This window comes from Bos taurus, chromosome 16 (genome assembly GCF_002263795.3).
Source record: "Bos taurus isolate L1 Dominette 01449 registration number 42190680 breed Hereford chromosome 16, ARS-UCD2.0, whole genome shotgun sequence".
Classification (NCBI taxonomy): Eukaryota; Metazoa; Chordata; class Mammalia; order Artiodactyla; family Bovidae; genus Bos; species Bos taurus.
In genome coordinates this window covers 29,905,178-29,933,139 of record NC_037343.1, presented here as the reverse complement: position 1 = coordinate 29,933,139, position 27,962 = coordinate 29,905,178, and the positions used below count along the sequence as shown (strand labels likewise).

The 27,962-nt window shown below is 52.4% G+C and overlaps 1 protein-coding gene across 3 annotated transcripts in view; it reads right to left on the bottom strand.

Annotated features, from left to right (window-relative positions):
• COQ8A (coenzyme Q8A) overlaps positions 1-26,992 on the bottom strand; it is a 47,425-nt gene extending 20,433 nt beyond the window's left edge. For 2 of the 3 annotated variants that reach the window (NM_001046419.2, XM_010813130.4), the window contains exons 1-2: positions 26,899-26,992; positions 2,324-2,509 (exon numbers count right to left, since the gene is read on the bottom strand). In NM_001046419.2, the coding sequence (NP_001039884.1) occupies positions 2,324-2,500 (177 nt within the window). In that variant the 5' untranslated portion in view covers positions 2,501-2,509; positions 26,899-26,992. The remainder of the gene's footprint in view (positions 1-2,323; positions 2,510-26,898) is intronic. The other variant, XM_024976347.2, reaches the window with a different exon arrangement.
• Between the last annotated feature and the right edge of the window lie 970 nt (positions 26,993-27,962).

The window sequence follows — 27,962 nt, the reverse complement described above, 5'->3', positions numbered from 1 at the left end:
TAGACAGATAAGACATGCCCTCCAGTGGAAGAAAAGAGACAAGTTATCACTGTCCCTAAGTGAGAAACTGAGGCTGAGAGCTGAAATAGCCTGGTAGTGGCCCACCAGGCAGAGCAAGCACCTGGAGCCAAGGCTGGCCCCACCGGCCACCCCAAGGCCACCTGACAGCACTTTCCTCAGAGAAGAAGTGAGCTGAATTTGGAATCAAGAGGCACCTCTCAAGGTGGCCAGGGAGGCCCTGGGAAGAGGGAGCCTGGGGCAGGGTCCCGAGAGCCATGTAAGTCCTGTAACTCCCCTGCTGGCCACCAGCCCTGCGTCACCATGACCTGATTATGCGGCAGTCAAGGGACCTCAGCGTCTCAAGGGGACCAGACTCAGTAAGTGTCTGCTGAATGAGTAAGTGAACAAACCCCCTAAGAAAGTACAGGGAGAGCGGCTTCTGGGGTATCTGGCCCTCCACCCCTCCCAGTGTGTAGAGGAAAGTGGAGCACGCTGGAGACCACCGCGCAGGGCCTCCTTCCAGGCGGGGAACCATCAGTCCCTCCTACTGCCGAGTGGCTGTGCCGGTGGATGCCCTGGTCTCCTCCCAGGACCAGGAACCGGCCTGTCCGAGGGGAGCCAGGGCTCCCTCGCCTCTCAGGGAAGCCTGCCCACACCTTCCTTACACGCTCCTCGCTCCCAGGAGGCCCAAGTGAGTCGGGCAACCTCACTTCGGGTGTTCCACATGCAAACGCCCAACAGGAAGGTGATGGCTCCTCACTAGCCAGGACACCGAGCGAGGCAGCCAGGGCACAGCCCCGCCTCAGCAGAGGGAGCGCGGGCAGAGACAGCGTGTGGAGAGGACACAGGATTCCGGGCCTGTCAATCAATGATCGCATCAGACTGCTGAGACTCAGCTTCCCCATCTGAAACAGGGGGTAAGCATCTGGGCCTGCAGCCTTCCCAAGACAACGGTGAGGCTCATAAGAGACCACAGGAGTGAAAACCTCTGCGAGGTGAAGGCGTCTGTGTAGAGAGAGACACGGTAGGACCTCAGAGAGCAGGAGGGGAGGCTGGCAATCCTAACCTAAGACTGGCCGGAGGCTGGCAGCCCAGAGCCTGGAGGAGTGTGCGTGTCCTTGTCTAGAAGGACAGGGCAGAAATGAAAGGGGAGCGGCAGTGGGGCTCCCTCACAGCATGGCTCCCAACGCACATGTGCCCAGGCACACGTGAGTGCACACACGTCCATGCAAGCACATGCAGACCCTCCCCACACCCTCAGACTGTCAGGAACGGGGTGTGGACCACGCGGGTGACACGGCGGTGGGCGGCGCTCTGCCACAGCAACCCTGTTGACCACCACGACTCCAGTGCTCAATTCTGCTTACAGAAGAATTGGACAGTAAAGCGTCGAGGTCTCTGGACTCAGCACGAGACAACATGAGGGACGAGAGGGAGGCGGGAGGTGAGGCTGCTGCCCTGGAAAGCGGCAGGGCTCCCGAGTCAGCTCCCGGAGACCCCAGCCTGTGAAGGGGCAAAACGAAGCCCAGCCCCGCGGGGAGGGGTGGGGTGGGCAGCGGGGAGGGGCAAGGGATTCGAAGTCCCAGTTAGACCTGCTGACACTCGACCCTGTGACACTGATGCTGAGGCCTGACGTCCAACAAAATGTGCCCGCCCCACCCACCCACACATGGGAGACCTCGCATCACTTTACAAAACTGACCCAACAAAGAAACACTAACAGAAACCAGAGGGACAGAGAGAAGGCGCTTTGATTATAAAGTACTTGTTTCCTTCAGAGAAGGAAGTGTATCTGGCCTTCCAGATACAGTGGAATCCTTCCAGCTGCCTCTCCTAAGGACACAGGGGACGATGAGTTTCATCTTTGTGGCTTTTTTTTAATTCCCAAAATTAAAAAGGCCTCTCTTCAGTACCCTGAGGACAGGCCCAGGAACTGAACCCAGGCCAGGCAGAGTGAACAGAGCAAGCCACAGGGAGCCCCCGGTGGGGCGGGGCCTGTCTCTCCCCTCTGCGCCCCATGCCTGGCACCAGTAGGCACAGGGTAAGTGCTGGTGAGTTACTGGTCAGAGACTTACTGGAGAGCACGCTGGGCTTCATGTTCCTGGGGTTCTTCCCAGCTCTGTGAAGCCTCGTATAACTGAAACTCCAGTCACATGGCGGCAGCCTCCCCCTCACACCCAGGACAGTGGGCTACGCTAAACATTGGGCTGTCTGGCCCTGGCCACAAGGAGACTGGCCATCCTGGAGGTGTCCTGGCTCACCCCCTGGTCTCACCAAGATCTCCAAGTCCAGCCCCCCGCCCACCGCCAAGCAGCCTCCTTACCTGCACCTGCCCAAAGACCATGCCGACCTGCTCTGTAGCAGTGGACTGCAGGGCCCTGACCGCCATAAGGAGCTCCCCGCTGAGGCCCAGGTGCTGCAGGTGGGTCTCCACGGCCGCCTGGGTCAGCTTGACAAAGCCTTTGATCAACATGATGGCGTCCCCCAACATGGCCGCCATCCTTCAGGGCTGGAAGAGAGTGGGGTGGGCCAAGTCAGGGTAGGGGCTCCATGCCCCACACAGGGTCACACTCACACGGACCACCTCTACCCCAAACTCTGGCTGTTTGGTTTTTCCAGTGACCTCCACTTCTGATTCGGGGAGAGAGAGAGAGGCAGGGAGGGTCCAGGGCTCAAGGCAGACTGGGTGGCTCCCCACGCTGCGGGGCGCTGAGCAGAGAGGGTCTGTGGAGTTGGGGCCGCGCACCGGGCCCATGTTTCCTCACCTCACGCCCACCCTGTGGCACAGGGTGAAGGGATTTGTCCAACGCCGCTCAGCCACCAAGCGGCAGAACTAGGACTTGAACCTGGGAGTCCCTGATTTAGTTCATTGTTCTTCCCTCTGAACCAAGACTGTAGGCTGGGGAGGGAACACCTCTCTGCAGGGCTCTGGGGCCCCCAACCCCGACTCCTCAGCAGCTGTCTGTCCGTGCCCAGCCACTCTTGCTCTGCCCTGAAGCCCCTGAAGACGCCCACCAAGGGACAACCACAATCCCTCCCCACACTCAGGCAATGCCTTTGGAAAATCCTAACCAGCATTAAAAACCAGCATTAAAAAACCACCAACATGATATAGGACATGGTGCGGGAACAATGCAGGCAGGACCCAGCCTGAAACCTGGGTCCCCTCCATGCGCATGCGGGCTATGCTGTCCTTTCTCCTGGGTCGCAGCATAAAACGTGTTTCTTTATGTCAGCAGTGAAGAAGTGGAAAGCCAGTGTACTCATGCCTCACAGGGTGGGGCGTGTGCTGGCACTCTCCCAGGCATTGCTCAAGACCTACCTGGGGCTGTGCTGCTGGGAAGGGTAAGATAAGTTAAAATGAAGTTGGGGGGGAGGCGCTGAAGAAAAAACACAAAAAGCAAAGGAGCAGGAGACCCCAGGGTGGGCAGGAGCACTCTGGCCAGGGGGCAGGGAGGAGCTGGGATCTGCCAGGAGTCCCAGAGACAAGAGGATGGCATGTGAAGGTTCAGTGGGCAGGAGACCCACAGGAACAAACCTGGAAACAAACACAAGGAGGCTGAGAAGCACAGATACACCCTGGACACAGGGCTGGGCCAGCAAGAGGGAGGGGACCGTCCCAGAGACGCCTTCAGGATTCTCATCAGATTCATTAACAGAAGTGCAGACGGGAAGGCCAGGCGAGAGCACTGACAAGGATCTCAATCAGAACCCTCAGGATTTCAAAGACGCAGGCTCGCTCCTGGCTGCCCTTCATGGGGAAGCAGCCCGTCAGTCCAGAGACACCTGCAGGGATCCGCTTGGCTTCTAAGCATGGGCACAGCTACTTTTACTTAAAAGAAGAGAAGCCCACAAATGTACAGGAGCCTGGAAAGTTAAGATGACCCACCCAACCTGCCCTCAAAGACCCCTTCACCTTCATAGGAAGACAGTTCCAAGGCACTAGGCTGGGGTGCTTTCCACACTCCATCTCCTTTTAATCTTTATATGCCACCTAATGACATGGATATTATTGCCCCCATTTCACAAAGGAGAAAACCAAAGTCAGAGGCATTAACGAACCGGCTAAGGCCATTCAGCTCCAAACACTCGGTCCACCGACCCCAAGGCACTCCCACAGGGAGGCACTGATTAGACACAAATGAACCTCCTGTACCCTAATCACAGCCAAGGAGGTTTCTGGAAGGTGACCATACCCTTGAGGGAGACGGGAACGAGGAGGGAAGCTAGCCCTGCCCATCACCCAGTGCTATTTCACACCCTGGGCTCCACTCTGGGCTCCTGCTCCTATGGCAATAAACAAGTGTGTGCCCCATAGACCAAATGTCCAGGACTGGGAAAAGATCACGTAATCAGAGCTCAAATGCAGCTGGTGCCAGCTCTCAACAGCGTCCCTGCCCATGGGCCCACCCCTGACACATTTCACTCACAAAGAGAGAAGTTTTGAAAGAGACATCAGGGACACGCAATGGCAGAGGCCAGGGGCCCAGCCCCCTCTGTTCAGAAGGACCCTTGCAGGCAGTCCCAGGACCATCCACCATACCCCACTGCTGCAGCAGTCCCCAGAAACAGATCTTCCCCTTGCTCACCTCTAAATCCAATCCAGATAACCAAGGCAGGAGACTCTCATAGGCCATGTGCATGCGTGCTAAGTCGCTTCAGTTGTGTCCGACTCTTTGGGACCCCATGGACTATAGCCCGCCAGGCTCGTCTGTCCATGGGATTCTCCAGGCAAGAATATTAGAGTGGGTTGCCATGCCCTCCTCCAGGGGATCTTCCCGCATCTCCTGTGGCTCCTGCATTGCAGGCAGATTCTTTACCACTGAGCCACCAGGGAAGCACCTCACAGGCCACAAGCCTTGATAATTCCAAAACCTCACCTTGTCTGCTAACTGACAGACCTATTTAATTCTGTTTTAGGCTTAAAACTAATTCTACTGAATTTCTCATCCAAGTTATCATAACCACGTAACTCAAGTTTTGCTAGAGCAAAGCTGATACGTGGGTTTTTTGGCCAACTTCCCCTGCCTAGCTTGACGGGGGAGCTCACTGTGAAATGCCCAGGTGCGGTCCTGCACTCTGAAGAGGCAGGTCTGGAACCACCAGAGTCCAGTCCTCACTCTCTCGGTTCCTAAGTATGTCGGCTCTGAGCATAGTTCCCTGATGGGCCAGGATGACACCTACATTACAATGATGATTTTTTAAAAATTCAAAAGAGGAAAAAAAATGTTAAATAAACTGACCGTTTTTTTTTTTTTATTAAATTCCTGCATTTGGGAAATATAAGTAATAACAATCTCCTTCAATATTTTCCTAACCGTATTTCATTAACTTTTAGTTCACATATTCCACTTTCAAAGTGGCAAATAAATATGTCATCTTTAAAAAGTACACATTAAAAATTAATTAGCTATGCCTTTCTTCTTGCCTGCATGGTTGAATCCTCATACCGGAGAATTTCCATGGGTGCCTGTCTCACCCTGGACAGCGAGTGCTATCATGGAGGAAGACTAGAGCCAGTTCCCTGGGAAGGCAGGTTCCATCCACATGGAAATGACATCATGGAAATACACCTTCCCACTACTGTGGGGCAATACCACCTCTTCTCACGTTAACAGATGCTGTTCATAAACAGTCTGGCCTCGTGAACAGATTCACAGGTGGATGCATATTTCAAAATCACAGCCCAGGCCAGCCCCCTTGAGGATTATTCATCTAACGTGCAGGGACCACTGCCCCCAAACCTCCCCACATGCTGCTCTGCTGCGTACAAAGTGAAACGTTCAAACCTTAGTCAACACCGGGTATTTTTTGACAAAGGAATGTCTACCCTCAAGGAGCAGGGATGGGAAGGTGGACAACTGCCAGAGGAAATACCTTTCCAGAACTGTGTTCACCTTCTGATTTTCAAAAACTGGCTCTCATAAATCCTACTTTTAATACACCAGAACCCCAACATGACTCAGAATTCAGCTATCCTGAATGTTGGTGCAAAACCCCTGCAGGAATGCACAGGCGCCAGGCACTCAGCTACACCAGCAGGCATTTTCATCAGGATCTTAGATAAATAAAATCAAAAGCCCCGAAAGTACATTAACCACAAGATTCAAATCTTATCCTCATCATGATTTCAGCTACAAGTATTAGAGCCCTCACCCCAGCCTGCTTCACCCTGCTGGTTCTTAAATGGGTTTTGGGGACCTTGCTGGGGAACAATACAGGGATGAAGGGTATTTTCAGGCTCCTCACCCACTTGGCACCATGCACCCCAGACAACCTGGGCACTTCCCGCTCTCCTCTGAGCGAACACCAGTGAATATAGCAGTGGGGGTGGAGGACGGGCACTCACATTCAGGGGCGCCCACTAAGGCACCCGCACCAAAATAGAGTCATTTGGTTTATTTTCTCAACACATTTCCCCCCTGGTGCTCTGGGCTAGTCTGTGCAGGTCCTGGGATGAACCTGCCCTTGGCCCCAGAGCTCACAGCTGTGGTGGCATGCACACACATCTATAATGGGCACAGCCACCACGGCAACAACCAGAGGCCAACTGAGACTAACACGAGAGGATCAGGTGCAAGGGAAGCAGCTGAACAGCAGCAAAGCCTGGGAGCCCAGACAGCCCAGCCACGGACACAGCGCACTGCTCACCTCCCCAGCAGGAGGGCGCTGCAGGCGGTTGGGGGCCGGGAGGGGGTCTCCAGGCCCCTTTTCCGGTCTAACATGCTAACGGGCTATAAAGGAAGTAAACAAAGTTGTTGTCTAGAGAGAAAGAACTGGAACAAATGCAGCTCACCACTCCCCAGGGGCAGACACTGAAAAAGAAGCACAGCCAGCGTCCCCTGACATGGGAATCCTCGCGCTCCAAGAGGAAATCTTCCTGCTGAACCTTCACTCTCTGACCTTCCCCACGAGCCTTCATTCACGTTGAAAAACAGATTCTGAGATCCTTTAGCTGGAAATTACCTGTAGTGTGAGAGCCTTCAAATCTAGCCTCCAGAACTGGGGAAAAAAAAAAAAATCCACCAAGTCATGCCTACCTGGCCAGTTACAATAAGATGTATCAGCAGGACAATGAGCTGTGTTTTTTTAAAAAATAAATGGGACTTCTCCGGCTGTCCAGTGGTTGGGGCCCAGCGCTTTCACTGCAGTGGCCTGGGTTCAAGCCCTGTTTGGGGAACTAAGATCTCACAAGCCTCATGGTGTATCTCCATGCGGGGATACATACCCCATGCGGGGATACAAAATACATACCTACATAAAACAGACAATCCTGACAAGCATTAAGCAAATAAAGCCACCATAAATTTTTCCATCAGGACCCACACGGGAGAATTTTATTTGGGGGGAGGGTTCCCACATGCATCCCCAAGCCCCTCCTTCACTGCCAGAATTCACAATCTGTCACTTGTCTCGTCTCACAAGGTGACAGTAAGCCAGGGACAGTGAGGAAATTTATTAAGCCACTGTTCAATCCCCTCTGTGAGTATGAAGTGTGACAAGACAGACCGGCTCCCATCCAAGGAAAGCCCCAGAGTGTGTCTCTCTAAAAGCGAGCACGCCCTCCTCTGATCTCTTCCCATCCTGAGCTGGCCGGGAAGCCATGGGATGCCCGGTGTAAGGACCCCAAAGCAAGCTGCGCAGCAAGCCCTTTGTCTCGAGGAGTATGTGTGAAGCTCACTGACAAGCCTTCCCGAGCAGGCTTCAAGCCTCGACGTCACCCAGTGGCCCACGGACACATCCGGAACTGATTTCACTCCCCTTACCCGCCCACCCAGGCTCCCCATCCTGAGGACTGAGACCACCTCTCCTAATCCCCCCAGGGGCTCCCAGCTGGGCAACCACAGCAGCCCCTAACTGACCTTTCTGCCCCCCAACCCCCGCTATCTTGTGCAAGAATGCACGTCTTTCCTTCTCACCACACCTCAGTGCAAACAGCACCTCTTTTGGGACGCTCTCCCCAACATGTCCCATCCCCAAAGCCCATCCACATCCCTCCATGGCTCCTTGTTCCATCCCCAGGTAGCAGTGACTGTGCTCTAAATCTCCTGTGGGTCCCACACACTGAGCTGTGAGCCAAAGGAGGGCACAGACCACACCTGTGGTCTCCCCTCCGTGTCTCCAGCAACTCGCACCACATTGACACAGAGCAGACAGAAATGAACTCAGCTGGCCCCCCCCCAAGATTTAAGAAAGCCTGCCATTTCTGGGACAGGCTCACACCTGCTTACAGCTTTCAATCTACATACGGACTCAAAGGTCTCCTAGGAGCCTTGTCTGAGGCAGAGGTCTCATACTTTAGGGGGCATCAGAAATCACCCAGGAGACTCGCTAAAATACAGCTTGCTGCTCCCCAACCCCAGGTTTCTGATTCTCTAGGTCTGAAATGGAACCTGGAAACCTACGTTTCTAATAGATTCCCACCTGCTGCTGCTGGTGGTCCTGGAAACTTACCTTAAGAATCCTGTCCTGGAAGAAGAGGCAAAAAGGAACCAAGGTGGCCCACACTCAAGGCCAGGCAGGAAGTCTAAACAGAGACCCTTTCCTCAAAGCTTCTCCCTGCTACTCCCTAAAAGTCTGGCTTTGTCCCTAAGTGGAAACCTTCCACTGCCCCTTCCTTTCCCATTACTCTTCCTCAAGAAACTGAAAAAGGAGACAGCCACCAAAGGAATCTCAAGACTGCCACTTAGTGTTCCTGGGAAAAGACCGTTTAATGACCTCCAGGAGGCCCAGGATGGGGGCTCACAGGTGGCCAAGAGCAATCTTTTTTTACTTTGGGCATGAACAGTCCCAGTTTCTAGTCTGCATGGACACTGGAAAGTTCCTTTACATGCCTGAAATTTTTCCTTCTTGCTTTCCCTCTTAGAAAATGAAAATACCAGTGGACTGTTTCCTCCAAGGACTGATAAGAGTGTGTGTGTCAGAGAAAAGACTTAAACCTTTGAAGCCCAAATCCATGAACTTCTGTAGATGTGCCCTTCACTTCGGCCTTTAAAATCACACCCCGGGGGCCAATATCTCAGACCCGGAAGGCTCCTACCTAGTGAGGTCTGCCCTGAGGGCCCATTCATCAGCAGGTTCAGAAACATCCTAACACACATCAATTTTCAAAGCCAACTGAAAACAGGAAGAACCACCCAGGGGAAGAGACAGAGAAAAAGAGCCTGTGCCCCTCTCCAACCCCACCTCGTACCCACCCCTCCGCTGTCAGTCAGTCCCAGCCAGACCTGGTGAGTCAAGCTTCCACAATGGAGAACGGGCGACTAGGGTCATTCATGCCCGACAGCTACAAGCCACCTCTGGAATACCCCAAACCTGTGTGCCTACTACGAAGTCCCCTTTCCCTGTCGCCCTCCCAGGCCATCCTTTCTGGGAGATATCCAAGCATCCCTGTCAAACTGCATTTCCTTAACATTGAATGTGTGATAATTCAGCCACAAGAACATAAATTACAACACTCAGACTGGCTACATAAATAGTGGTCCACCCATAGATGGACTGCTGTGCAGCCACTTAAAATGACAACAAGAAAGGTATTTACTGGCAAATAAGAAAGTTTACTATATGTTTCCCACATAGGAAGGAAGCAGCTTACACAACAATATTATCCTTTGTTTTGGAAGGACAGAAGGAGGAGGAAAGAAGTTTCAAAGAAGGGTGATGGGTGATAGCAAACATGCATAACAGGTCTTCTCTGGGCGGTGGGGTGATACATTTCTTTTTACTTTCTTCATTTGCTTTATTTCCTAAAGTTTTCAACAAAGAACATACACTACTTCTGTAACAGAAAATAAGTTACAGAAAAAGAATCTTCAATATCTATTGTTAAAATGAAAAATACAAGCAAGCACACAGAGGTGTGATTTAAAGCAACTATCCCACATCCCTCAAGTGTCTGTCCTGGGTGCGATGGGCAGAGGGCTGGAGGCAGATCAGAAAGCTATAAATAAGGCCTCTCCACACCCTTGTTTAGCCACTCTCCTTCATCAGAAGACAACTGCCCCTAACAGGCCACCAGGAAGATGGAACATGGCCATCCCTCTTTTGGGAAAGAAGCTCAACTGCCCTTCTCAGGAAGTGGTGAGAAAATCACTGGGCACAGGTAGGTCTAATGCTGGCCCTGTGTTAAAAGACAGAAACGATTAATGGGCACTTTCCCCCAAAACAGGATCCTAGTTTAGAATAATGCAGTAAGTGCAGTGATCACATTTTTCTGACCCAGAAGTTAAGAGATGTAATATGACTGGTGCCCTTCTAGATCAGGGGTCAGCAAACCATGGGGACAAATCCAGCCCTGCTGCCTGTTTTTTTAAATATGCATTTACTGGAACACAAATGTTTTAAATAAGGATTTACTGGAACACAAATTACTGCTCATTCCTTTAGGTATTGTCAACAGCTCATTGATATGTATTACCTACGGCTGTTTGGGGTTTTGGGGTTTGATTTGGTTTTAAGCTATAACACCAAGTTGAGTAGTTGCAAGTGAGAACTATGGCTCACAAAGCTTAAAATATCCCCTTATCTGGTTCTTTCAGGGAAGTGTGTTGACCCCGATTCTAGGGCAACAGAGTAAAACATAACCTCAACTGTCCCAGGAAATCTGGAAAGGCCACTGGAGTTAGAGCAGTCCACCAGAGCTGGCACTGGGGTGAGCACACCTCAGCACAGCTCTGCTCCTGACCCCAAGAGATGGGCACCTTCCCAGGCATAGAGCTGCCCACTACCCAGAGGCCCCAGGCAGGGGCTGGACAGAGGGAGGGGCTCTGAGGTGACCACCTTTTACTGGCTCACCCAGAGCAGGATGATCTGAGAGCTGCTAATGAAGGGGTCAGGCCAGGGGTGGGGTGGGGTCAGATGCCGACTTCCTGTTCTCCTTCCTCCTGCCTTTCCCAAGGTTTTCAGCCATACAGCTGCCTCCTGCGTCCCCTCATCTCACATTAAAATGACAAGTACACTGTCAGTCCACTGCTTGAGACCAGTCCTCCATTCCAGAACTTTCACCGTATCACTAACAGGAGCCCCCTCTGCCAGGCAAGCACCAGTGTGTGCCTGGGAGGGGAGAGGCAGGCAGACAGGATGCCCACTGCCGCTCCCACCCTCAGCCACCCACCGAGCCCCCACTGCAGGACAGGGCAGCCTCCTGCCCTGGTCCAGGCTGCTCACCACAGACTCCCACGGGGCTGAAGACGCAGCCCGTGGCTGGCGCAGCAGAACTGTCCCCTGTAAGGAAAGAAGTTCATTTCTGGGCCTCAAGTTGTCTCCTACGCTAAGGACTTCATGTTCCTTCAAAAGCCATTTCCAGACTATTGGGATTTTTTTGGAAACCATTTAAAAAGTATAGACTCTTATGCTAACACACTCAAGGGCTTGTTGAATAGCGGGCACTCTGACATTCTCCAGTGAATTTCACTGGCTCCCCAAACATCTGAAGCAGAAGACCAGCATAATGTGACGTTAACTGTAGCTTCTATTTTTCACTCAGAGTTTATTATATGCCAGGCTGTGTGCTAAGTGTTCTATGTGTATTACCTCCCTTACTTTTCTTTCTTCCCTGACCAGGGATTGAACCCACAACCCCTGCATTAGAAGCTTGGAGTCTTAACCACTGGACTGCCAGGGAAGTCCCCTATGTCCATTGTACAGTGAAGGAACTAAGGTAGAGAGAGGTTAAGTGACTTGCCCAAAGTCACACAACAAGTCACACCACTTGCCCAAAGTCAAAATAAGAGCTAGAACTCAAATCCATCACGGCTCAGGAACCAGGCAACCATTTCACAGGTAAAAGGAGAAAACTAGCAAAAGAGTGATATCCTCGATGGCAAGCCTCCATTCTTCACCCTTTGGGAAATTAAGATATTCTTAGGACTCCCTGGTACGTTGCCCCAAAGTGGACACTGGGCTGGGGGCAGCGAGAGGGAATCGAAAAAGCAGCAGCAGGAGTAGTTCCAGCCTCTAATGACAATCCAGAGAGAAACTCAGGCCATGAATGGACCTGCACGGGCCCAGGGCTCCAGAGCACAGGTAGGTACCTCAGAGGGCCCCAGGTGACCTTTCCTCTCACTGGGGAGCAAATGTAACTGATTACAAACACCAACATGCCAAGCATGGGGTCCTGAGTGCAGTCTCACTGTCTGATTATAAACCAATGTATTCTGCTTAAAAGATTAAAAAAGATTTGGTCCAGGAAGTGATACTGATGAAGCAGTCAAGATGCTCTGGAGTTGGGCGCTCCCGGTTAAAATTCTGACTCTGCTGCTGACCTAAGTAGTCATTTAAGCTCAACTTTGCACCTCAGTTTCCCTCATCTGTTCTCAAGAGGAGTGGGTTAGATAATCCATATAATAGTACTTAGGACCCCGGATGCCTGGCACATACAGAAGGTGCTCAAAACCTGCCAGCTGATGATCATTATTATTAAGACCACACAGACACCCTGGAATGAGGTCTGGACTTGGTGAGACCAGGGCGAGCATGAATGAGACCAGTGTGGACAACCCTCTTACTGATTTACACTCCCAGCAGCCGGGCCGGGTACAGTACCAGATGTGACTCAGGGAGGGCAGACTCACCCTCTCCTGGGGACCAGTGTGGCTTATACGGCTGTGGTGTGAGGCATTACTCAGGAAAGGCAGTCTGGCGTGCTGGCAGCCCGCATGCAGTGCCCAGGACAAGCAGGATAAAAATACCACTGGTAATCCTCAGCACGGTCGATGCCACTCTCAGAGAAGATAACTGCACGGGAGGCTTTCGCTAGGTATTTTCAGGGAGGGACAGTGCAGGGAAACCCCTCTGACGCCCACAAGTTCCCTGGCTCCATCCTACAGCCCATCTGCTGCCAGATTAATCCTCAAAGCCATTTGCATCACATTTCACCCTCGGCTCAAATGGCTCCTAGTTTTCTACAGAATAAGCCCCAAACTCCTGAGCCTGAAGGTGGAGGCTGAAGTCAGGACCCAGGCCTCCCATCCAATCTCTACTTACACCTATGTACCCCCACCACACACAGACACATACACGCACGCACGTACCTGCTCCTTCACCTGTGCACTTCACCTATGCACCCATCAGCCATGCAGACTGTATGCATGATGCCAGCCTCTGGGCCTGAGCATCAGCTCTGTGCGCGCGTGCACACACACACACATGCACACACACACGCATGCGCACACATGCATGCGCACGCACACACACGCACCTGCTCCTTCACCTGTGCACTTCACCTATGCACCCATCAGCCATGCAGACTGTATGCATGATGCCAGCCTCTGGGCCTGAGCATCAGCTCTGTGCGCGCGTGCACACACACACGCATGCACACACACACACATGTGCACACATGCATGCGCACGCACACACACGCACCTGCTCCTTCACCTGTGCACTTCACCTATGCACCCATCAGCCATGCAGACTGTATGCATGATGCCAGCCTCTGGGCCTGGGCATCAGTTCTGTGCGCGCGTGCACACACACACGCATGCACACACACACGCATGCACGCACACACACGCATGCGCGCACACACACACGCACCTGCTCCTTCACCTGTGCACTTCACCTATGCACCCATCAGCCATGCAGACTGTATGCATGATGCCAGCCTCTGGGCCTGAGCATCAGCTCTGTGCGCGCGTGCACACACACACACATGCACACACACACGCATGCGCACACATGCATGCGCACGCACACACACGCACCTGCTCCTTCACCTGTGCACTTCACCTATGCACCCATCAGCCATGCAGACTGTATGCATGATGCCAGCCTCTGGGCCTGAGCATCAGCTCTGTGCGCGCGTGCACACACACACACATGCACACACACACGCATGCGCACACATGCATGCGCACACACACACACGCACCTGCTCCTTCACCTGTGCACTTCACCTATGCACCCATCAGCCATGCAGACTGTATGCATGATGCCAGCCTCTGGGCCTGAGCATCAGTTCTGTGCGCGCGTGCACACACACACGCATGCACACACACACGCATGCACGCACACACACGCATGCGCGCACACACACACGCACCTGCTCCTTCACCTGTGCATTTCACCTATGCACCCATCAGCCATGAAGACTGTCTGCATGATGCCAGCCTCTGGGCCTGGGCATCAGCTCTGCTCTGACCAGCCAGGATGCTCCAGGTCCCTGAACCTGCTTCCTATAACCTCACCTGAATACTAATGATGGCCTAAGTCCAATCTAAATAAGAGAGACAGAAGTACTTTGAAATGTACGAATATATTCAACATTCCTTGAATATATTCAAGGACATATGTCTAAATTGGGCCCTCATTTTTTCTCAGCTCTTCTGAATTTAACACTTTCCATTGATTGACCAATCCAGCTCTGGTCAGATTCTGCCCCATTTGTAAGTTACCTTTAGCACATAGAAGTCTTTTCAGTAACAAACCTCTTGAGGGAGGCTCACATCTCATACACCTCTGACTCTTTCCACCCCCACTCCCCCCGACATTCACACAGACTGACCTTGACCACACAAACACCAATGTCATCTGCACGGTCACACAGCGGTGAGGAAGGACCCTGGTGCTGTAGTTGAGGAGTTCCTCTTAAACTAAAATCCGGTATTTACGCGGTTGTGTTAAAATCTGGCCAAAATACTGCGGGTGGCTGTGGCCGGCTGAATGACGGCCACCCAGAGATGTTCACACAGATGAACACACATGTTCTAATCCCCAGAATCTGCGACTAAGTTATCTCATGTGGTGACAGGGACTTTGCAGGTGTGATGAATTAAAGAACTTGAGATGGAGGGGGCTATCCACCTGGGCCCAGTGTAATCAGGGGTCCTTACGAGAAAGGCAGGAGGATCCAAGTCAGAAGAGGAAGATGTGAGAGAGGCAGAGGCTGGAGCGATGCAGTTGTGGAGACAGAGACTCAGCCAAGGGAGGCAGGCGGCTCTCAGAAGCTGGAAAGAGGAGGGGAGCGGCTCTGTCCTCGGGCCCCCAGAGAGTCTGCTGACTCCTTGGTCTTAGCCAGGTGAGACCCACATCAGACTTCTGACCTCCAGAATATTAAGATAATCAATCTGTAGTGTTTTTAAGTCCCTGAGTTTGTGGTCATTTCTTACAGCAACAATGGAAACTAATGTAGTGGCTATTTTTTAAAAGGTAGATTCCTGGGTTGGGAAGAAGGGCTGTATCCTAGAATAATTTCGAGATCATTCCTCTAAAATAACTTCGTGTGGTCACTCCACAAGCGGCACTGAGTGCTGGCTAGTGCCCGGTGCTGTGCTGGGTGCTGGCATGTCCCACGGGCCGCTTGAGACACATTCCTGCTCCTGATGACAGAGTCCTGCTTGCGTTCAGTATAAACATGCCCCACTTGTCCACCGGCTTCGGGTCAACACTGAGAACACCACGGAGCACCTGTGTTACACACCAGGCACTGCACAGCGTAGGGCCCCGCACCCTCCGAGTAAGAGCCCCCAGCCTCAAAACGCTGTCACCACTTATATTCTTAACCTTTTAAAACACGTTCACTGCAGATTAAACATTTCAATTAAATAATATTAATAATAAGAACAGCTAACAGTCATTATTCCCCTTATGCATGCGTCACTTTGTGCTGCTCCTAATCTTACAACCAGGGCTTCCCTGGTGGTTCAGATGGTAAAGAATCTGCCTGGAATGTGGGAGACCTGGGTTGGATCCCTGGGTCGGAAGGATCCCCTGGAGGAGGACATGACAACCCACTCCAGTATTCTTGCCTGGAGAATCCCATGGACAGAGGAGCCTGGTGGGCTACAGTCTATGGGGTCATCAAGACTCAGACATGACTGAGCGACCTTCACTTCACTTTCATCTCACAACAACCCTGTACAGAATTACGGTCTCGACTTGCTGATGAGGCAGAGCTCCACACGGTAAAGAGAACTCGTCCCAACACTCTCAAGAGCTGGCCAATCTACACCTGCCTGACCCCTGGCTCCCTCAGCCCTTTCCTCTTGTGGCCTAGGAAGTGAGAGCAAATAAGAAAACTTCACCCCAGTCAGAAACATGTTTTTAAATCAGTAGTCACTCTCCTGGAAACACAGCAAGATTCACGCCTTGGAAAGTGTCCAACTGGTTGCAGAAAATTATGAGTCATAAAAATCCAGGAGCTGGCTGGGCTCTCAAGGGCCACCTGGCCAAACTGCCTTACTGGAAAGTTCCTCAGCTACCAGACTGAGAGTGTCAGGCTTCTCAGCACCAGCAATCCCACCCTGGTTCTATCTCAGACACAGTGGGAGAAAGAGGCAGGAGCCTCACACTGGGTCTACGCTGGGTATGCGCTCCACTGGGTATGTGGCCCCAGTCCTACCATGTACCAACCTTTATCAGCAGCACCTCCAAACACCACATGCAGGCCAGGCACAGACACTTATGCACATCACTGGTGTAAAGGTTAAATTAATGACTCCTGCCACGGAGAGCCCATGCAACCCTTTGGCACTATGTGCTCAGTCGCTCAGTTGTGTCCGACTCTTTGCGACCCCATGGACTGTAGCTCACCAGGCTTCTCTGCCCATGGCGATTCTCCAGGCAAGAGTACTGGAGTGGGGTGCCATGCCCTCCTCCAGGGGATCTTCCCAACCCAGGGATCGAACCCAGAGCTCCTGTATTGCGGGCGGATTCTTTACCATCTGAGCCACCAGGGAAGTGTACACAAAACCCCAATAGTTTTTAAAACCAGTGAGTTAACCTACAAAGGACAACTCCAGACAAATGACTGTAGGCAGGAAGAGAACGAGAAAAGGACAGACAGAGGGCGAGGCAGCTGCCTCCTCGCTGACCTCCACTCTTCTTTGCTGGAAGAACTAAGGCCTGGCCCTCAAGGTTCTTCACTGTGGACCACAAGACATCTTTCCAGTGCTTATTTCCCACTATCTCCCCCACACCAGGGCTTCAGCCAGAATGGCTCATCCTCAACACACACACAGACATACTCCCACCCCCCACACACACACACTCACACGTCTTCCTGCTTCCACATGCTGCCTCTGCCTCCCCCGGAACACCCTTTCCTCTACCAAAGTCCTACTCATCCTCATGAAACATTAAGACGCTCCACAGCAGTCCCCTGCTCCATCCTAAAGCCACCTCTCTTCCTCTAAAGTCCCTCTTGCCATGCCTTGTATGACTCTTGGTGTATCCATCCCATCTCCCGGGGTTGCATGGTGCCTTCCTGGAGAGGGGACTCTCTTACCCAGACCCTGACTCCTGCTGAGGGCTGGCACTTCACTACACCCTCACCAGGAGTGTCATACCCACGGGCACCCAGGGGCTCCCCAGCTTCCCAAGCTCCATCTTTTGAACCCACAACTCAAGTGACACCAGGGATGCTAAGCACCTGGGAAACGCTTTCTGTCCACAATCACTGTGAACCACCTCAATGCAGAGGCATGGACACAGCAGTAGGATCAGCACCCCAGTGTTTTAACAGGCAGAAGAGGGGGAAACCAAGGAAGAACAACGTTCATAAGGGGACACTCGGGAGCCTGCTCCTATGCTCATGCAGACACGGGGAGCGAGTGGTGTGGTCCACCCAGGATACCCTATTCGGCCCCACTCCCTCCTTAGAAGAAGAGTGGGAGGGAAGACGGAAAAGAGAGCAGGTCTGGCCCACTAACAGTGCGTTCATGTGGGCTGCAACAGGGGCATAGCAGGCGTGACCCATACGTGGTACCCAGCCCTCAGCTTTACCAAACGTTGGCTATAAACACAGCAGGGAGCAAGAGCCACAAACTGCTTTTTTGATCTCACACAGATGGGAGATGTTTGCTCCAGAATCTGTCAAACAGTAACCACTTGTGGGTCACAGGGCAACCTATTCTTACCTTCACCCTCCCCTGAGCCAGGCCTGGTGCCAAACAGAGAAAATGTGCCAGGCAGAAAGCAAACCAGGCTTAACCCCAGGATCTGGGTTTAATGTAAAAGTTCTGTGTGTGAACAACCCCCAGGACCTCACATCTTGCCCAGGAGATGGCAGGAACCCTCTGGCTCCCGGTCCGCGAGGGCAGCCAGCCAGCCCCAGGTTCGAAGCCCACCCTGGGCACCAGCCACATGTGACAACGGGCCCTCCTGCTCTCCCTTGGGCTGAGCTTCCTCGTTTCCTCACATATAAGAAGCTGAGACTGACCTAGATGACCTCAAGATTTGAGATTAGGTCATGGCCTTTTATCCCCTGAGCGGATCAGTATGACCCAGGGCTGTGCTAAAAATTGGGATTTAACAGGGTCTAGAGAGAATCACAGGCTTCCCAAGTGGCGTGAGTGGTAAAGAACTTGTTTGCCAATGCAGGAGGCATAAGAGACCTGAGTTTGATCCCGAAGTAGGGAAGATCCCCTGGAGGAGGGCATGGCTACCCACTCCAGTATTCTTGCCTAGAGAATCCCATGGACAAAGGAGCCTGGCAACTACAGTCCATGGGGTCACAAAGAATCGGAAATGACTGAAGCGACCTTGCACACACACACACACAAAGATTTTCACACTCAAAAGAATCTAAGTACTAACTCTTCTAGACACTCTGTGAAAACAGCAAGCGTGTGTGTGTGGCGGGGGTGGGGTGGGACGGGGGTTGCGGGGGTGAGCAGACTTGCTTCTCAGGGGTGGAGAGGTGGGGACCACAACCTCTTTCAGGCAACACCTCTGGGAAAGTCCAGTAGGAGGGGCAGGGAGCAGGGAAGGGATTTGGGCCGCTTCTCAGAGAACCAGGAAACACTTCCCTGCCCCACTTACACACACACACACACACACACCAGGAAACACTTTCCTGCCCCACTTACACACACACACACATACACACACCAGGAAACACTTTCCTGCCTCACTTACACACACACACACATACACACACACACACACACACACACCCGCCTCCTGCCCTCCTCAGCAGCTGCCAGGAGCCTGACTTCCCCTTTGAGCACCACCCCAGGCCAACCTCCCCTCTCACACCAAGCAGAGGGCCTCACTCACATCTAGCTGACCTGTTGCTTCCCTAAAACAGAGGCAATCAGCTGTGCTCGCCCTCAAGCCCTGGTCCAGGCCTCAGCCCTCCCCCGGCTTCCCTTATCTCCTATCTCCTCATCCTATCTCCTCCCCGCACTGCCATCCCGAAATTCTTCCCTCTCCCTCCTCCTCTAGGACCTTGCCTCTGACCTATTTTTTGTTTTGCCTTCAATCTCTCCTTCCACAAAAGCTTTCCCCCTCAAGCCCACAAACCTGCTCTCAGCTTTCACGCACCAAATATGAAAAAACCTCCTGTTGATTCTGTCTCTCCTTCCATCTCACCTCTGCCAACGTTCCAGGGACAGAGGGCACCTCCCGTCTTGTCCTTCCTCCTCCCTCAGCACAGGCTGTCTGGCCCAGACCCCAAGCTCTCCACCACCACCCCCCACACCATGACACTCACAATGGCTACCTGATGGCTCCATACACCTAAGCCACCCCAACACCATCCTCCCCAGCCTTTCCCGCTGGCCCCACTCTCTCGGGAAATCCTGACCTGGGTTTCCGTCACTCTGTCAGCCCCTCAGCTCAGCTTCTTTCACCAGCTCCTCATCCTCACAGCACAGGTGTCCCCAGGCCTGGTCCCCAGCCTCTCCACCCGGCTCCCTACACTGTCCCCTGGGAACAGGCTTCAGCCTCCCCATGGGCTGGTGGCTCCCCCAGGCCTGTGCATGCCATTCCCAGCTGGGGCAGGGCAGGCCAACCCAACCACTGAATCAATTCTAGAACCAAACCAGTTATACATACATGACATCTCTCCCTCCAAGTCCTACGGACACCAATGAAGGGGTCCAGGGAACTGGGGGTGGGGGGAACGGAGCAGTTCTAGACCTTGACTGTGATAATGGTTACATGATTCTATGCATTTACCAAACCACCCAACTGCACACCAGAAAGTGTGAACCTACTGTATGCAAACTGTACCTTAATAACAAAAGAATACAGGGGAAAATCCCACAAGGCACCTCGACCCCTTTGCTTCTAAAACGATCACCATCTTCCTTCCGCCAGTCCAGCTCCTCCTCCCCTGACCCTGTTTTCAGCAGTGACACCACCATCTACCCCAAACAGTGCTCCCCTCACTAGACATCTCAGCCCGGGTTAAGCAGTCACTTAAGAGATTCCACCTGCACAGAGTTATACTCTCTGGAATCTACGCTTTCACTCCACCTCCCCAAGGCCTGCCACCTGGGACTCAGGCCGCCCTCACTTCTTACAGGCCACCTCACTAGGCTCCCCTTCATCTACCCTGAGCCCTCCACCATAATCCAGTCCCCATTCTGCACAGTTTGCCTACTGAGTGCCCTCCCCTCCCCAGAGCGGCATCCACTTTTGCCCCTTCCTGCTCGGGCCTCAGCTTTGGATCCTTTCTCTCCCACAGAAACCCAGGCACCCTTCAGGCCGCAGCTCCTAGACCTCCCAGCACAGGAATCCACTTCGTTAGCCCTCTCCCAACAGAACCAGTAGCACTGCACCCTGGGTTCCCACAGCAGAAGGCCGCCCCCGCTCCCACAGCCCCCGGTCCTGCACAGTCCGCCCAATACCCTCGGATACCCACGTCCACTGCACATATGCCACGGCACGGAGCCACCTCCCTCTCTGTCAGGGCCCCCCAGGCTGCAACTGAGCTGTGGGCGCTTTCCAGCCTGAACTATCAGCTGAAAAGTAGGAGGGCTAGGCCAAGCCCGCCTGGCCCCCTGACCCCACTGCTGAGATTAAATGCCACAACAGAAGTAGTAGTGGACTATCCTAAATTCCTAAGGGTGATCGCACAGGCTACTTCAACAGGAAATAGGGACTCACCCCATCCACTCCCTAGCCCAGCCCCCTACCGCTCCCCTCCAACTCCTAACCCTCCTACCAAGCTGCACTCACCCCCACCAGGCAGTCCCCGGCCCCAAGGCTTCTGCTCAAAGAGCCCACTGCCTGGACAGATGCCACTCAAAGAATGGTCCTGGGACTAAAGGTGTAATCCTTGATGAAATAACAGGAGTAAGCAGAGATCAAATTGCCAACATCCACTGGATCATGGAAAAAGCAAGAGAGTTCCAGAAAAACATCTATTTCTGCTTTATTGACTATGCCAAAGCCTTTGACTGTGTGGATCACAATAAACTGTGGAAAATTCTGAGAGATGGGAATACCAGACCACCTGATCTGCCTCTTGAGAAATGTGTATGCAGGTCAGGAAGCAACAGTTAGAACCGGACATGGAACAACAGACTGGTTCCAAATAGGGAATGGAGTATGTCAAGGCTGTATATTGTCATCCTGCTCATTTAACCTATATGCAGAGTACATCATGAGAAACACTGGGCTGGAAGAAGCACAAGCTAGAATCAAGATTTTCAGGAGAAATATCAATAACCTCAGATATGCAGATGACACCACCCTTATGGCAGAAAGTGAAGAGGAACTCAAAAGCCTCTTGATGAAAGTGAAAGTGGAGAGTGAAAAAGTTGGCTTAAAGCTCAACATTCAGAAAACGAAGATCATGGCATCTGGTCCCATCACTTCATGGGAAATAGATGGGGAAACAGTGGAAACAGTGTCAGACTTTATTTTTCTGGGCTCCAAAATCACTGCAGATGCTGACTGCAGCCATGAAATTAAAAGACGCTTACTCCTTGGAAGAAAAGTTATGACCAACCTAGATAGCATATTGAAAAGCAGAGACATTACTTTACCAACAAAGGTCTGTCTAGTCAAGGCTATGGTTTTTCCAGTGGTCATGTATAGATGTGAGAGTTGGACTGTGAAGAAAGCTGAAGTGAAGTCGCTCAGTCGTGCCCAACTCTTTGCGACCCCATGGATAGCCTGCACCCAGCTTCTCTGTCCATGGGATTTTCAAGGCAAGAGTACTGGAGTGGGTTGCCATTTCCTTCTTCAGGGAATCTTCCCAACCCAGGGATCGAACCCAGGTCTCTCACATTGTAGACAGACACTTTGCCACTGATGCTTTTGAACTGTGGTGTTGGAGAAGACTTGAGAGTCCCTTGGACTGCAAGGAGATCCAACCAGTCCATTCTAAAGGAGATCGGCCCTCGGTGTTCTTTGGAAGGAATGATGCTAAAGCTGAAACTCCAGTACTTTGGCCACCTCATGCAAAGAGTTGACTCATTGGAAAAGACTCTGATGCTGGGAGGGATTGGGGGCAGGAGGAAAAGGGGACGACAGAGGATGAGATGGCTGGATGGCACTACCGACTCGATGGATGTGAGTTTGAGTGAACTCCAGGAGATGGTGATGGACAGGGAGGCCTGGCATGCTGCAATTCATGGGGTCGCAAAGAGTCTGACATGACTGAGCGACTGAACTGAACTGAACTGAAGCACTTAGAAAGGCTTCCCTGGTAGCTCAGCTGGTAAAGAATCTGCCTGCAATGCAGGAGACCCCAGTTAGATTCCTGGACCAGGGAGTTCCCCTGGAGAAGGGACAGGCTACCCACTCCAGCATTCTTGGGCTTCCCTGGTGGTGGCTCAGATGGTCAAGAATTCACTTGCAATGTGGAAGACCTGAGTTCAATCCCTAGGTTGGGAAGATTCCCTGGAGGAGGGCATGGTAACCGACTCCAGTATTCTTGCCTGGAGAATCCCCATAGACAGAGGAGTCCATGGGGCTACAAAGAGTCGGACACGACTGAGTGACTAAGCACAAGCACTCAGAAACCCTCACAGCAATTTAGCATGGCCATGATGTGAAGAACTGACTCGTTGGAAAAGACCCTGATGCTGGGAAAGATTGAAGGTGGGAGGAGAAGGGGACAACAGAGGATGAGATGGTTGGATGGCATCACCGACTCGATGGACATGAGTTTGAGTAAGCTCCAGGAGCTGGTGATGGACAGGGAAGCCTGGCGTGCTGCGGTCCATGGGGTCTCAAAGAATTCGGACACGAATGAGCGACTGAACTGAACTGATGACACTTTTAGTGTGTTTTACAAAAGTACTGGTCTGCAGCAAATTGGGGAAAAATAAAACCTGGCCTTTAGCATAGAGTCTGGGAAGCACTGGCCCCTCACTCCTCTACACTCCTGCCTCTTTCTGCTAAAATCCTGCTCATCGTCAGTGTCCCAGTTAATACGCCTTCTCCTCCAAGAGTCACTAGCCAGAAGTGGTCTCACTCAGAGCCCCTAGTTCAAACCACACTGAGGGTGCTTAGGTGGTATCTGCATACCACTTATTACAATTCCCAGAGGCCAGGGACCCAGAGAACTGTTCAGTTGTATATTCCCAATGCCACACTCAAGGAATACAATAAACTGATACTTGTTCAACAATGAGTAAATAACCAGCTGCTGCTGTTGCTGCTAAAATGCTTCAGTTGTGTCCGACTCTTTGCGACCCCATGGACTGTAGGCAACCAGGCTCCTCTGTCCATGGGATACTCCAGGCAAGGATACTGGAGTGGGTTGCCATGCCCTCCTCCAGCGGATCTTCCCAACCCAAGGATCGAACCCACGTCTCTTACATCTCCTGCATTGACAGGTGGATTCTTTACCACTAGTGCCACCTGGGAAGCTCACCCACAATGTCACAGAGGGCTTTTCTTCAGGGCAGGACATGGAGGGGCACCAACCCTTAGGGTACACATGATTTCCCAGGTTTGGACAAAACGCAGCCCCTCTCCCTCCACCCAGAAGGAAACGGAACAATGTTTTAAAAAGCAAGTTGAGGGCTCTGGAGACAAGAACTCAGTCACTATTCACTACAAGAGAATCTACAATACTCTGAAATGGCAAGTTGAGAGAAAAACCCTCAGCTTTCTCATGAATCCTTCTCTGCATGGACAGAAGAAAAAAAAATAAATCATATCCAAGTATGAAGAATAAAAAGATTTTTTTCAGGGTCATTTACAACTTTAAATATACTATAGGCCCATGACCTCAAAGCAAAAAGGTCAAGAGCTCAGGAGCCTATAACCCCACAATGAACAGCATGCTTATTAACAGACCACTCAGGTGTGAAAATTGTGGGGAGAAGCCCACCCAGACGCACCCCTCTCAGGGTTCTGACCCTGCCTCAGAGTCAGCTGACCCCATTCCCGCTACCCCCTCTCCCTGCATGGGCGCAACTCCTAACGCAGCAGGACCCTCACGTTCCCCCCTCCCACAGGCTCTTCTTTCTCTGGCTCTCCCAAGTTCCTGGCTGTTGTTTAGCAAGAATGCTGGAACTATTTCCAGATGCCACTGTCAGATCAAGACAACTCTCTATCTAAATATTCCTGTCTAATTTTGCACACAGCTCTTGTTTCAACTGACAAAGATAATGACTCAGTGTCCACAGCTCTTGATGGAAAATCATCCTGCCGAGTTTGGAGCTTCCCAATAATAAGCTTCTCTAAACTTCTTTTTGAGAAAGGAAGACTGACCTCCCTGTCCAGATTCTGTTCTGCAGGCAAGAAAGGGTACCCAAAAGACCCCCTAACAAACCAAGGAGTGTTATGGGAAAATCCTGATACATCCCCATAGGACCAATCAATGACAAGAAAAGGAAATCCACGGTATGGACTTGGGGTGTTTTTCCTGTCCAATAACCATTGTTTCTTCACTTTTCTGCATCCCCGTCAGTTTGTGACTTTGGAATTTGGGGCATAAATTCTGGGTTAAAGTGAAGACAAACTCTAGACTCAGAAGTAAGTGTCTTTCCCTGCAAAAACAAATGGCTCATTGTCTCCGACATTGTCTCTGATGCTTTGATCAACTGGAAAAGCACTCTACAAATTGTACATGTGTCCCTTCTGCACCAGTACATTTCTGGGTAGCCTCTTTCAGGAGGAGTACATGGTACAAGTAAATACACCTACATATATGTTTGAAATGCAGACACTTTCTCTCTGCAGACATGGGCCTAGCCCCCTCTCACATCATAAGACATAAGAGATGTCTCAGTAAATAAGTGAGGATGAACAAAGTATCACTTTGCAAAAGCCACTTATGGAAAACTGAATTGGCCTTTCAGTCACCACTGACGGCTTAAACCTCTTTGCTCACTGTTTACAAAACACCCCATGGTTATTTCACATGCATATCTCCCACAGTCTTGCAAACACCCCAAAGACAGAAACCACAAGTCTCCCACTTCTTTTGGGGCTTCCCAGGTGGCGCTAGTGGTAAAGAACCCACCTGCCAATGCAGGAGACATAACAGACCTGGGCTGGATCCTTGGGTTGGGAAGATCCCCTGGAGAAGGGCATGGCAACCCATTCCAGTAGTCTTACCTGGAGAATCCCATGGACAGAGGAGCCTGGCAGGCTACAGTGCATAGGGTCGAAAAGAGTCGGACACGACTGAAGCGACTTAGTATGCATCCCCGCTTCTTTTGTATTCTGGACTCAGTCTCTGCCATGCATTCAGCAGGCACAGCTAATGCCCATAGGTTTCTAACCTCCTATCTCACCCCTATCCCCCAGGTATGGAGCAGGGGGTAAGGAAATTCCCTTGAAGCCCAACCAACATGGCTTCTATCATTGTTTTGGGACAGAGAGCACAATGCTATCTGCTACCTAAACCTCTCAGCTACTCATGGACAGGTCCCAGGGGGGCCTTTGGCAGCATGGGAACTCTTACAGTTTTATCTCTGTGGTTCTCAATCAAGGTTGACTGAGTCCTCCAGGAGACATCTGGCAATGTGTGGAGACATTTTTGGTTGTCACAACTAGTGGGGGAAGATGAGGGGGGTACTACTAGCATCTAATGGATAGAGGCCAGGGATGCTGCTGAAAATTAAGAAACCCTGGCTTATGTGACACACAGGAAGCATTCTGACCACCTTAATTCACTTTTCCTTTGAGTTGTCCAAGGTCAGGTCCAAAATCATAACCCTGTTTTGTCTGCATCATTTGCAAAGTTGAAAATGCCCAAAGCCATCATCAATCATAAAGGTGTTTCCCCTGAGAATCACCAGTTTCCCCACCCCTCCTCCCGCTTTGTACCTTCTCCAGAGATGGGCCCTCCTGCCAGCATAACAACTGGCAAGCTGGCATCCTGCATGCTCAAATCCTTTAACAACAAGTTAGACCTGGCAGGTCCAACTCTTCAGTCTTCTGTCACGCACACCCAAGGACCAAGTGAGCATGGACGAGTTTCCCAATGGGCTGCAGGCCCTACCTAGGATGAAAGGCTGCACAGAAGCCGCTCACCCTTCAGAGGACTGGCACCTGTCATCCAAATGGAGAGTTCCAGCATCCAGACCTGCCCCCCAGCAGCATTCTCCATCCCACAAGGTCCATGGGAGGACCGGCCTCCGTTTGGCAGAGGGGCAGGCACTGGGGAAAGGCACGACCATTGACAAGATCCCCAGCGTTTGAAGCAGCAGGATGGGCCAAAGAAAAGGCAGCGGCGAACATAACCAAAAAGGACCCTCAGTCCCATGTTCATACAAAACCCTCACCAGTGAAACCCAACAGCTGGCTAGGGCCAAGGGCGTCAAAATCCTGACACAAACCTCGGGCCAGGGACAATTAGCGCCCCTGAGACAGTGCAAAGGGGTCTAGGCGTGAAGAGAAATGTCATCGTAAGAAAGCGAGGCAAGAAAGCAGTACTGGCAACCAAGAAACAAGGCATCAGGTCACCAGGGCTGCTAGGCGAGTTCCGAGGACCCAAGGCTCCGGCACGCAGCCTTCGCACCCTCCCCGAGACAGATATGGGCTGTGGGAACGGGGGTAGCAGACAGCCGTAGGCGCCCACCCTGCATTCTGAGGCGCGCCCACGGCGCCGTGGCCTGGAACTCCGGGCAAATGAAACTCGCAAAGGGGAAGCCGCTCTGTCACTTGAGGATGCAAGAAGGGCCCAAGCGGGAGGTGAGCCCTGCTCTGGCCTCAGGCAGACGGCGCCCAGGGCACGCGGCGCCCGGCGGGCAGCAGCCTTACCCGGCTGCAGGAAGCTAGGATCCGCGGTCACCTTCGCGCAGCCTCCGCGCGCTCGCCTCAGCGCTGGCGCCCGGCACGCGCTCCGGATCTGTTTACCAACTCGCCCGCGCCCGGAGACCCAGAGCCCTCAGCCCTGCCCCGCGGGCCACTCCCATTGGCTGCGCCGCCGCCTCCAGCCCAACGCCGCGCATCGCGGGGCAGCGTGCTCGGCCCGTGCGCTCGACCCGCGGCCAATGGGGTCTGAGGGAGGAGAGAGAGGAGCCAATGGGAGGCCCGCCAGCGCGCAGGGCCCCTCCCATTCTTCCCCTGGCTGCTGCCCTCTTCCCTAGTTAAAAAAGCCGGACTGAAGACCACGCGCTGGGTCTAGAGAGACATCTCGCGTGCTCCCGGAGACCTCAGTCTTCTCCAGACCGGACGGCAAACGCAGCTGCGGTGACCAATGTCGGCTGTCTTGTCCCGGGCTGGTACTCCCCGGGCTTTCTAGAGGCCGAGGAAGGAGCCGTCGCGACTACAGCGGGCCCGCTCCGCGCTGGCCGTTTTGTAATGAGGAGAGGAGCCCTCTCCTGGTTCCCCAGAAAGGACTCACAGAGCTGGGAAGCCTTGCGGGCCTGCTGAATGTACGTCCGCCTCCGGCCCCCGGCCCCACCCACTTGTCGCGTTTCGCTTTGGGCTGGCAGCGTTGGCCGGCCTCCCACGCCCCAGGCCGGGTCGCCCTAGCAGTGGCCCCAAAGCATGTGGGGTTATTTGCCTGGGTCCTCGTGGGGGCCCTAGGTAGAGGGGCCCCACCAGCACATGGAAGGAGCTACCCGGGAAGGAAGTGCGTGGACTGAAGTGGAGTGGCCCCAAGTCTACGCGTCAACCAGTGTTTCAGACCTGAGCCCCAAATGTCTGACAGTTTCCACTCCCTGATCATAAAGATAAATATTCAAGTCAAAGCATTGTCCTTTATGCTGAGCTGATTTTGAGGAATTAATATATAACATTATGCAAGCTAGTTTATTTTTTTAAGTTTTATTTTATATTGAAGTATAGTTGAGTGAAAGAAGAGAGTGAAAAATTTGGCT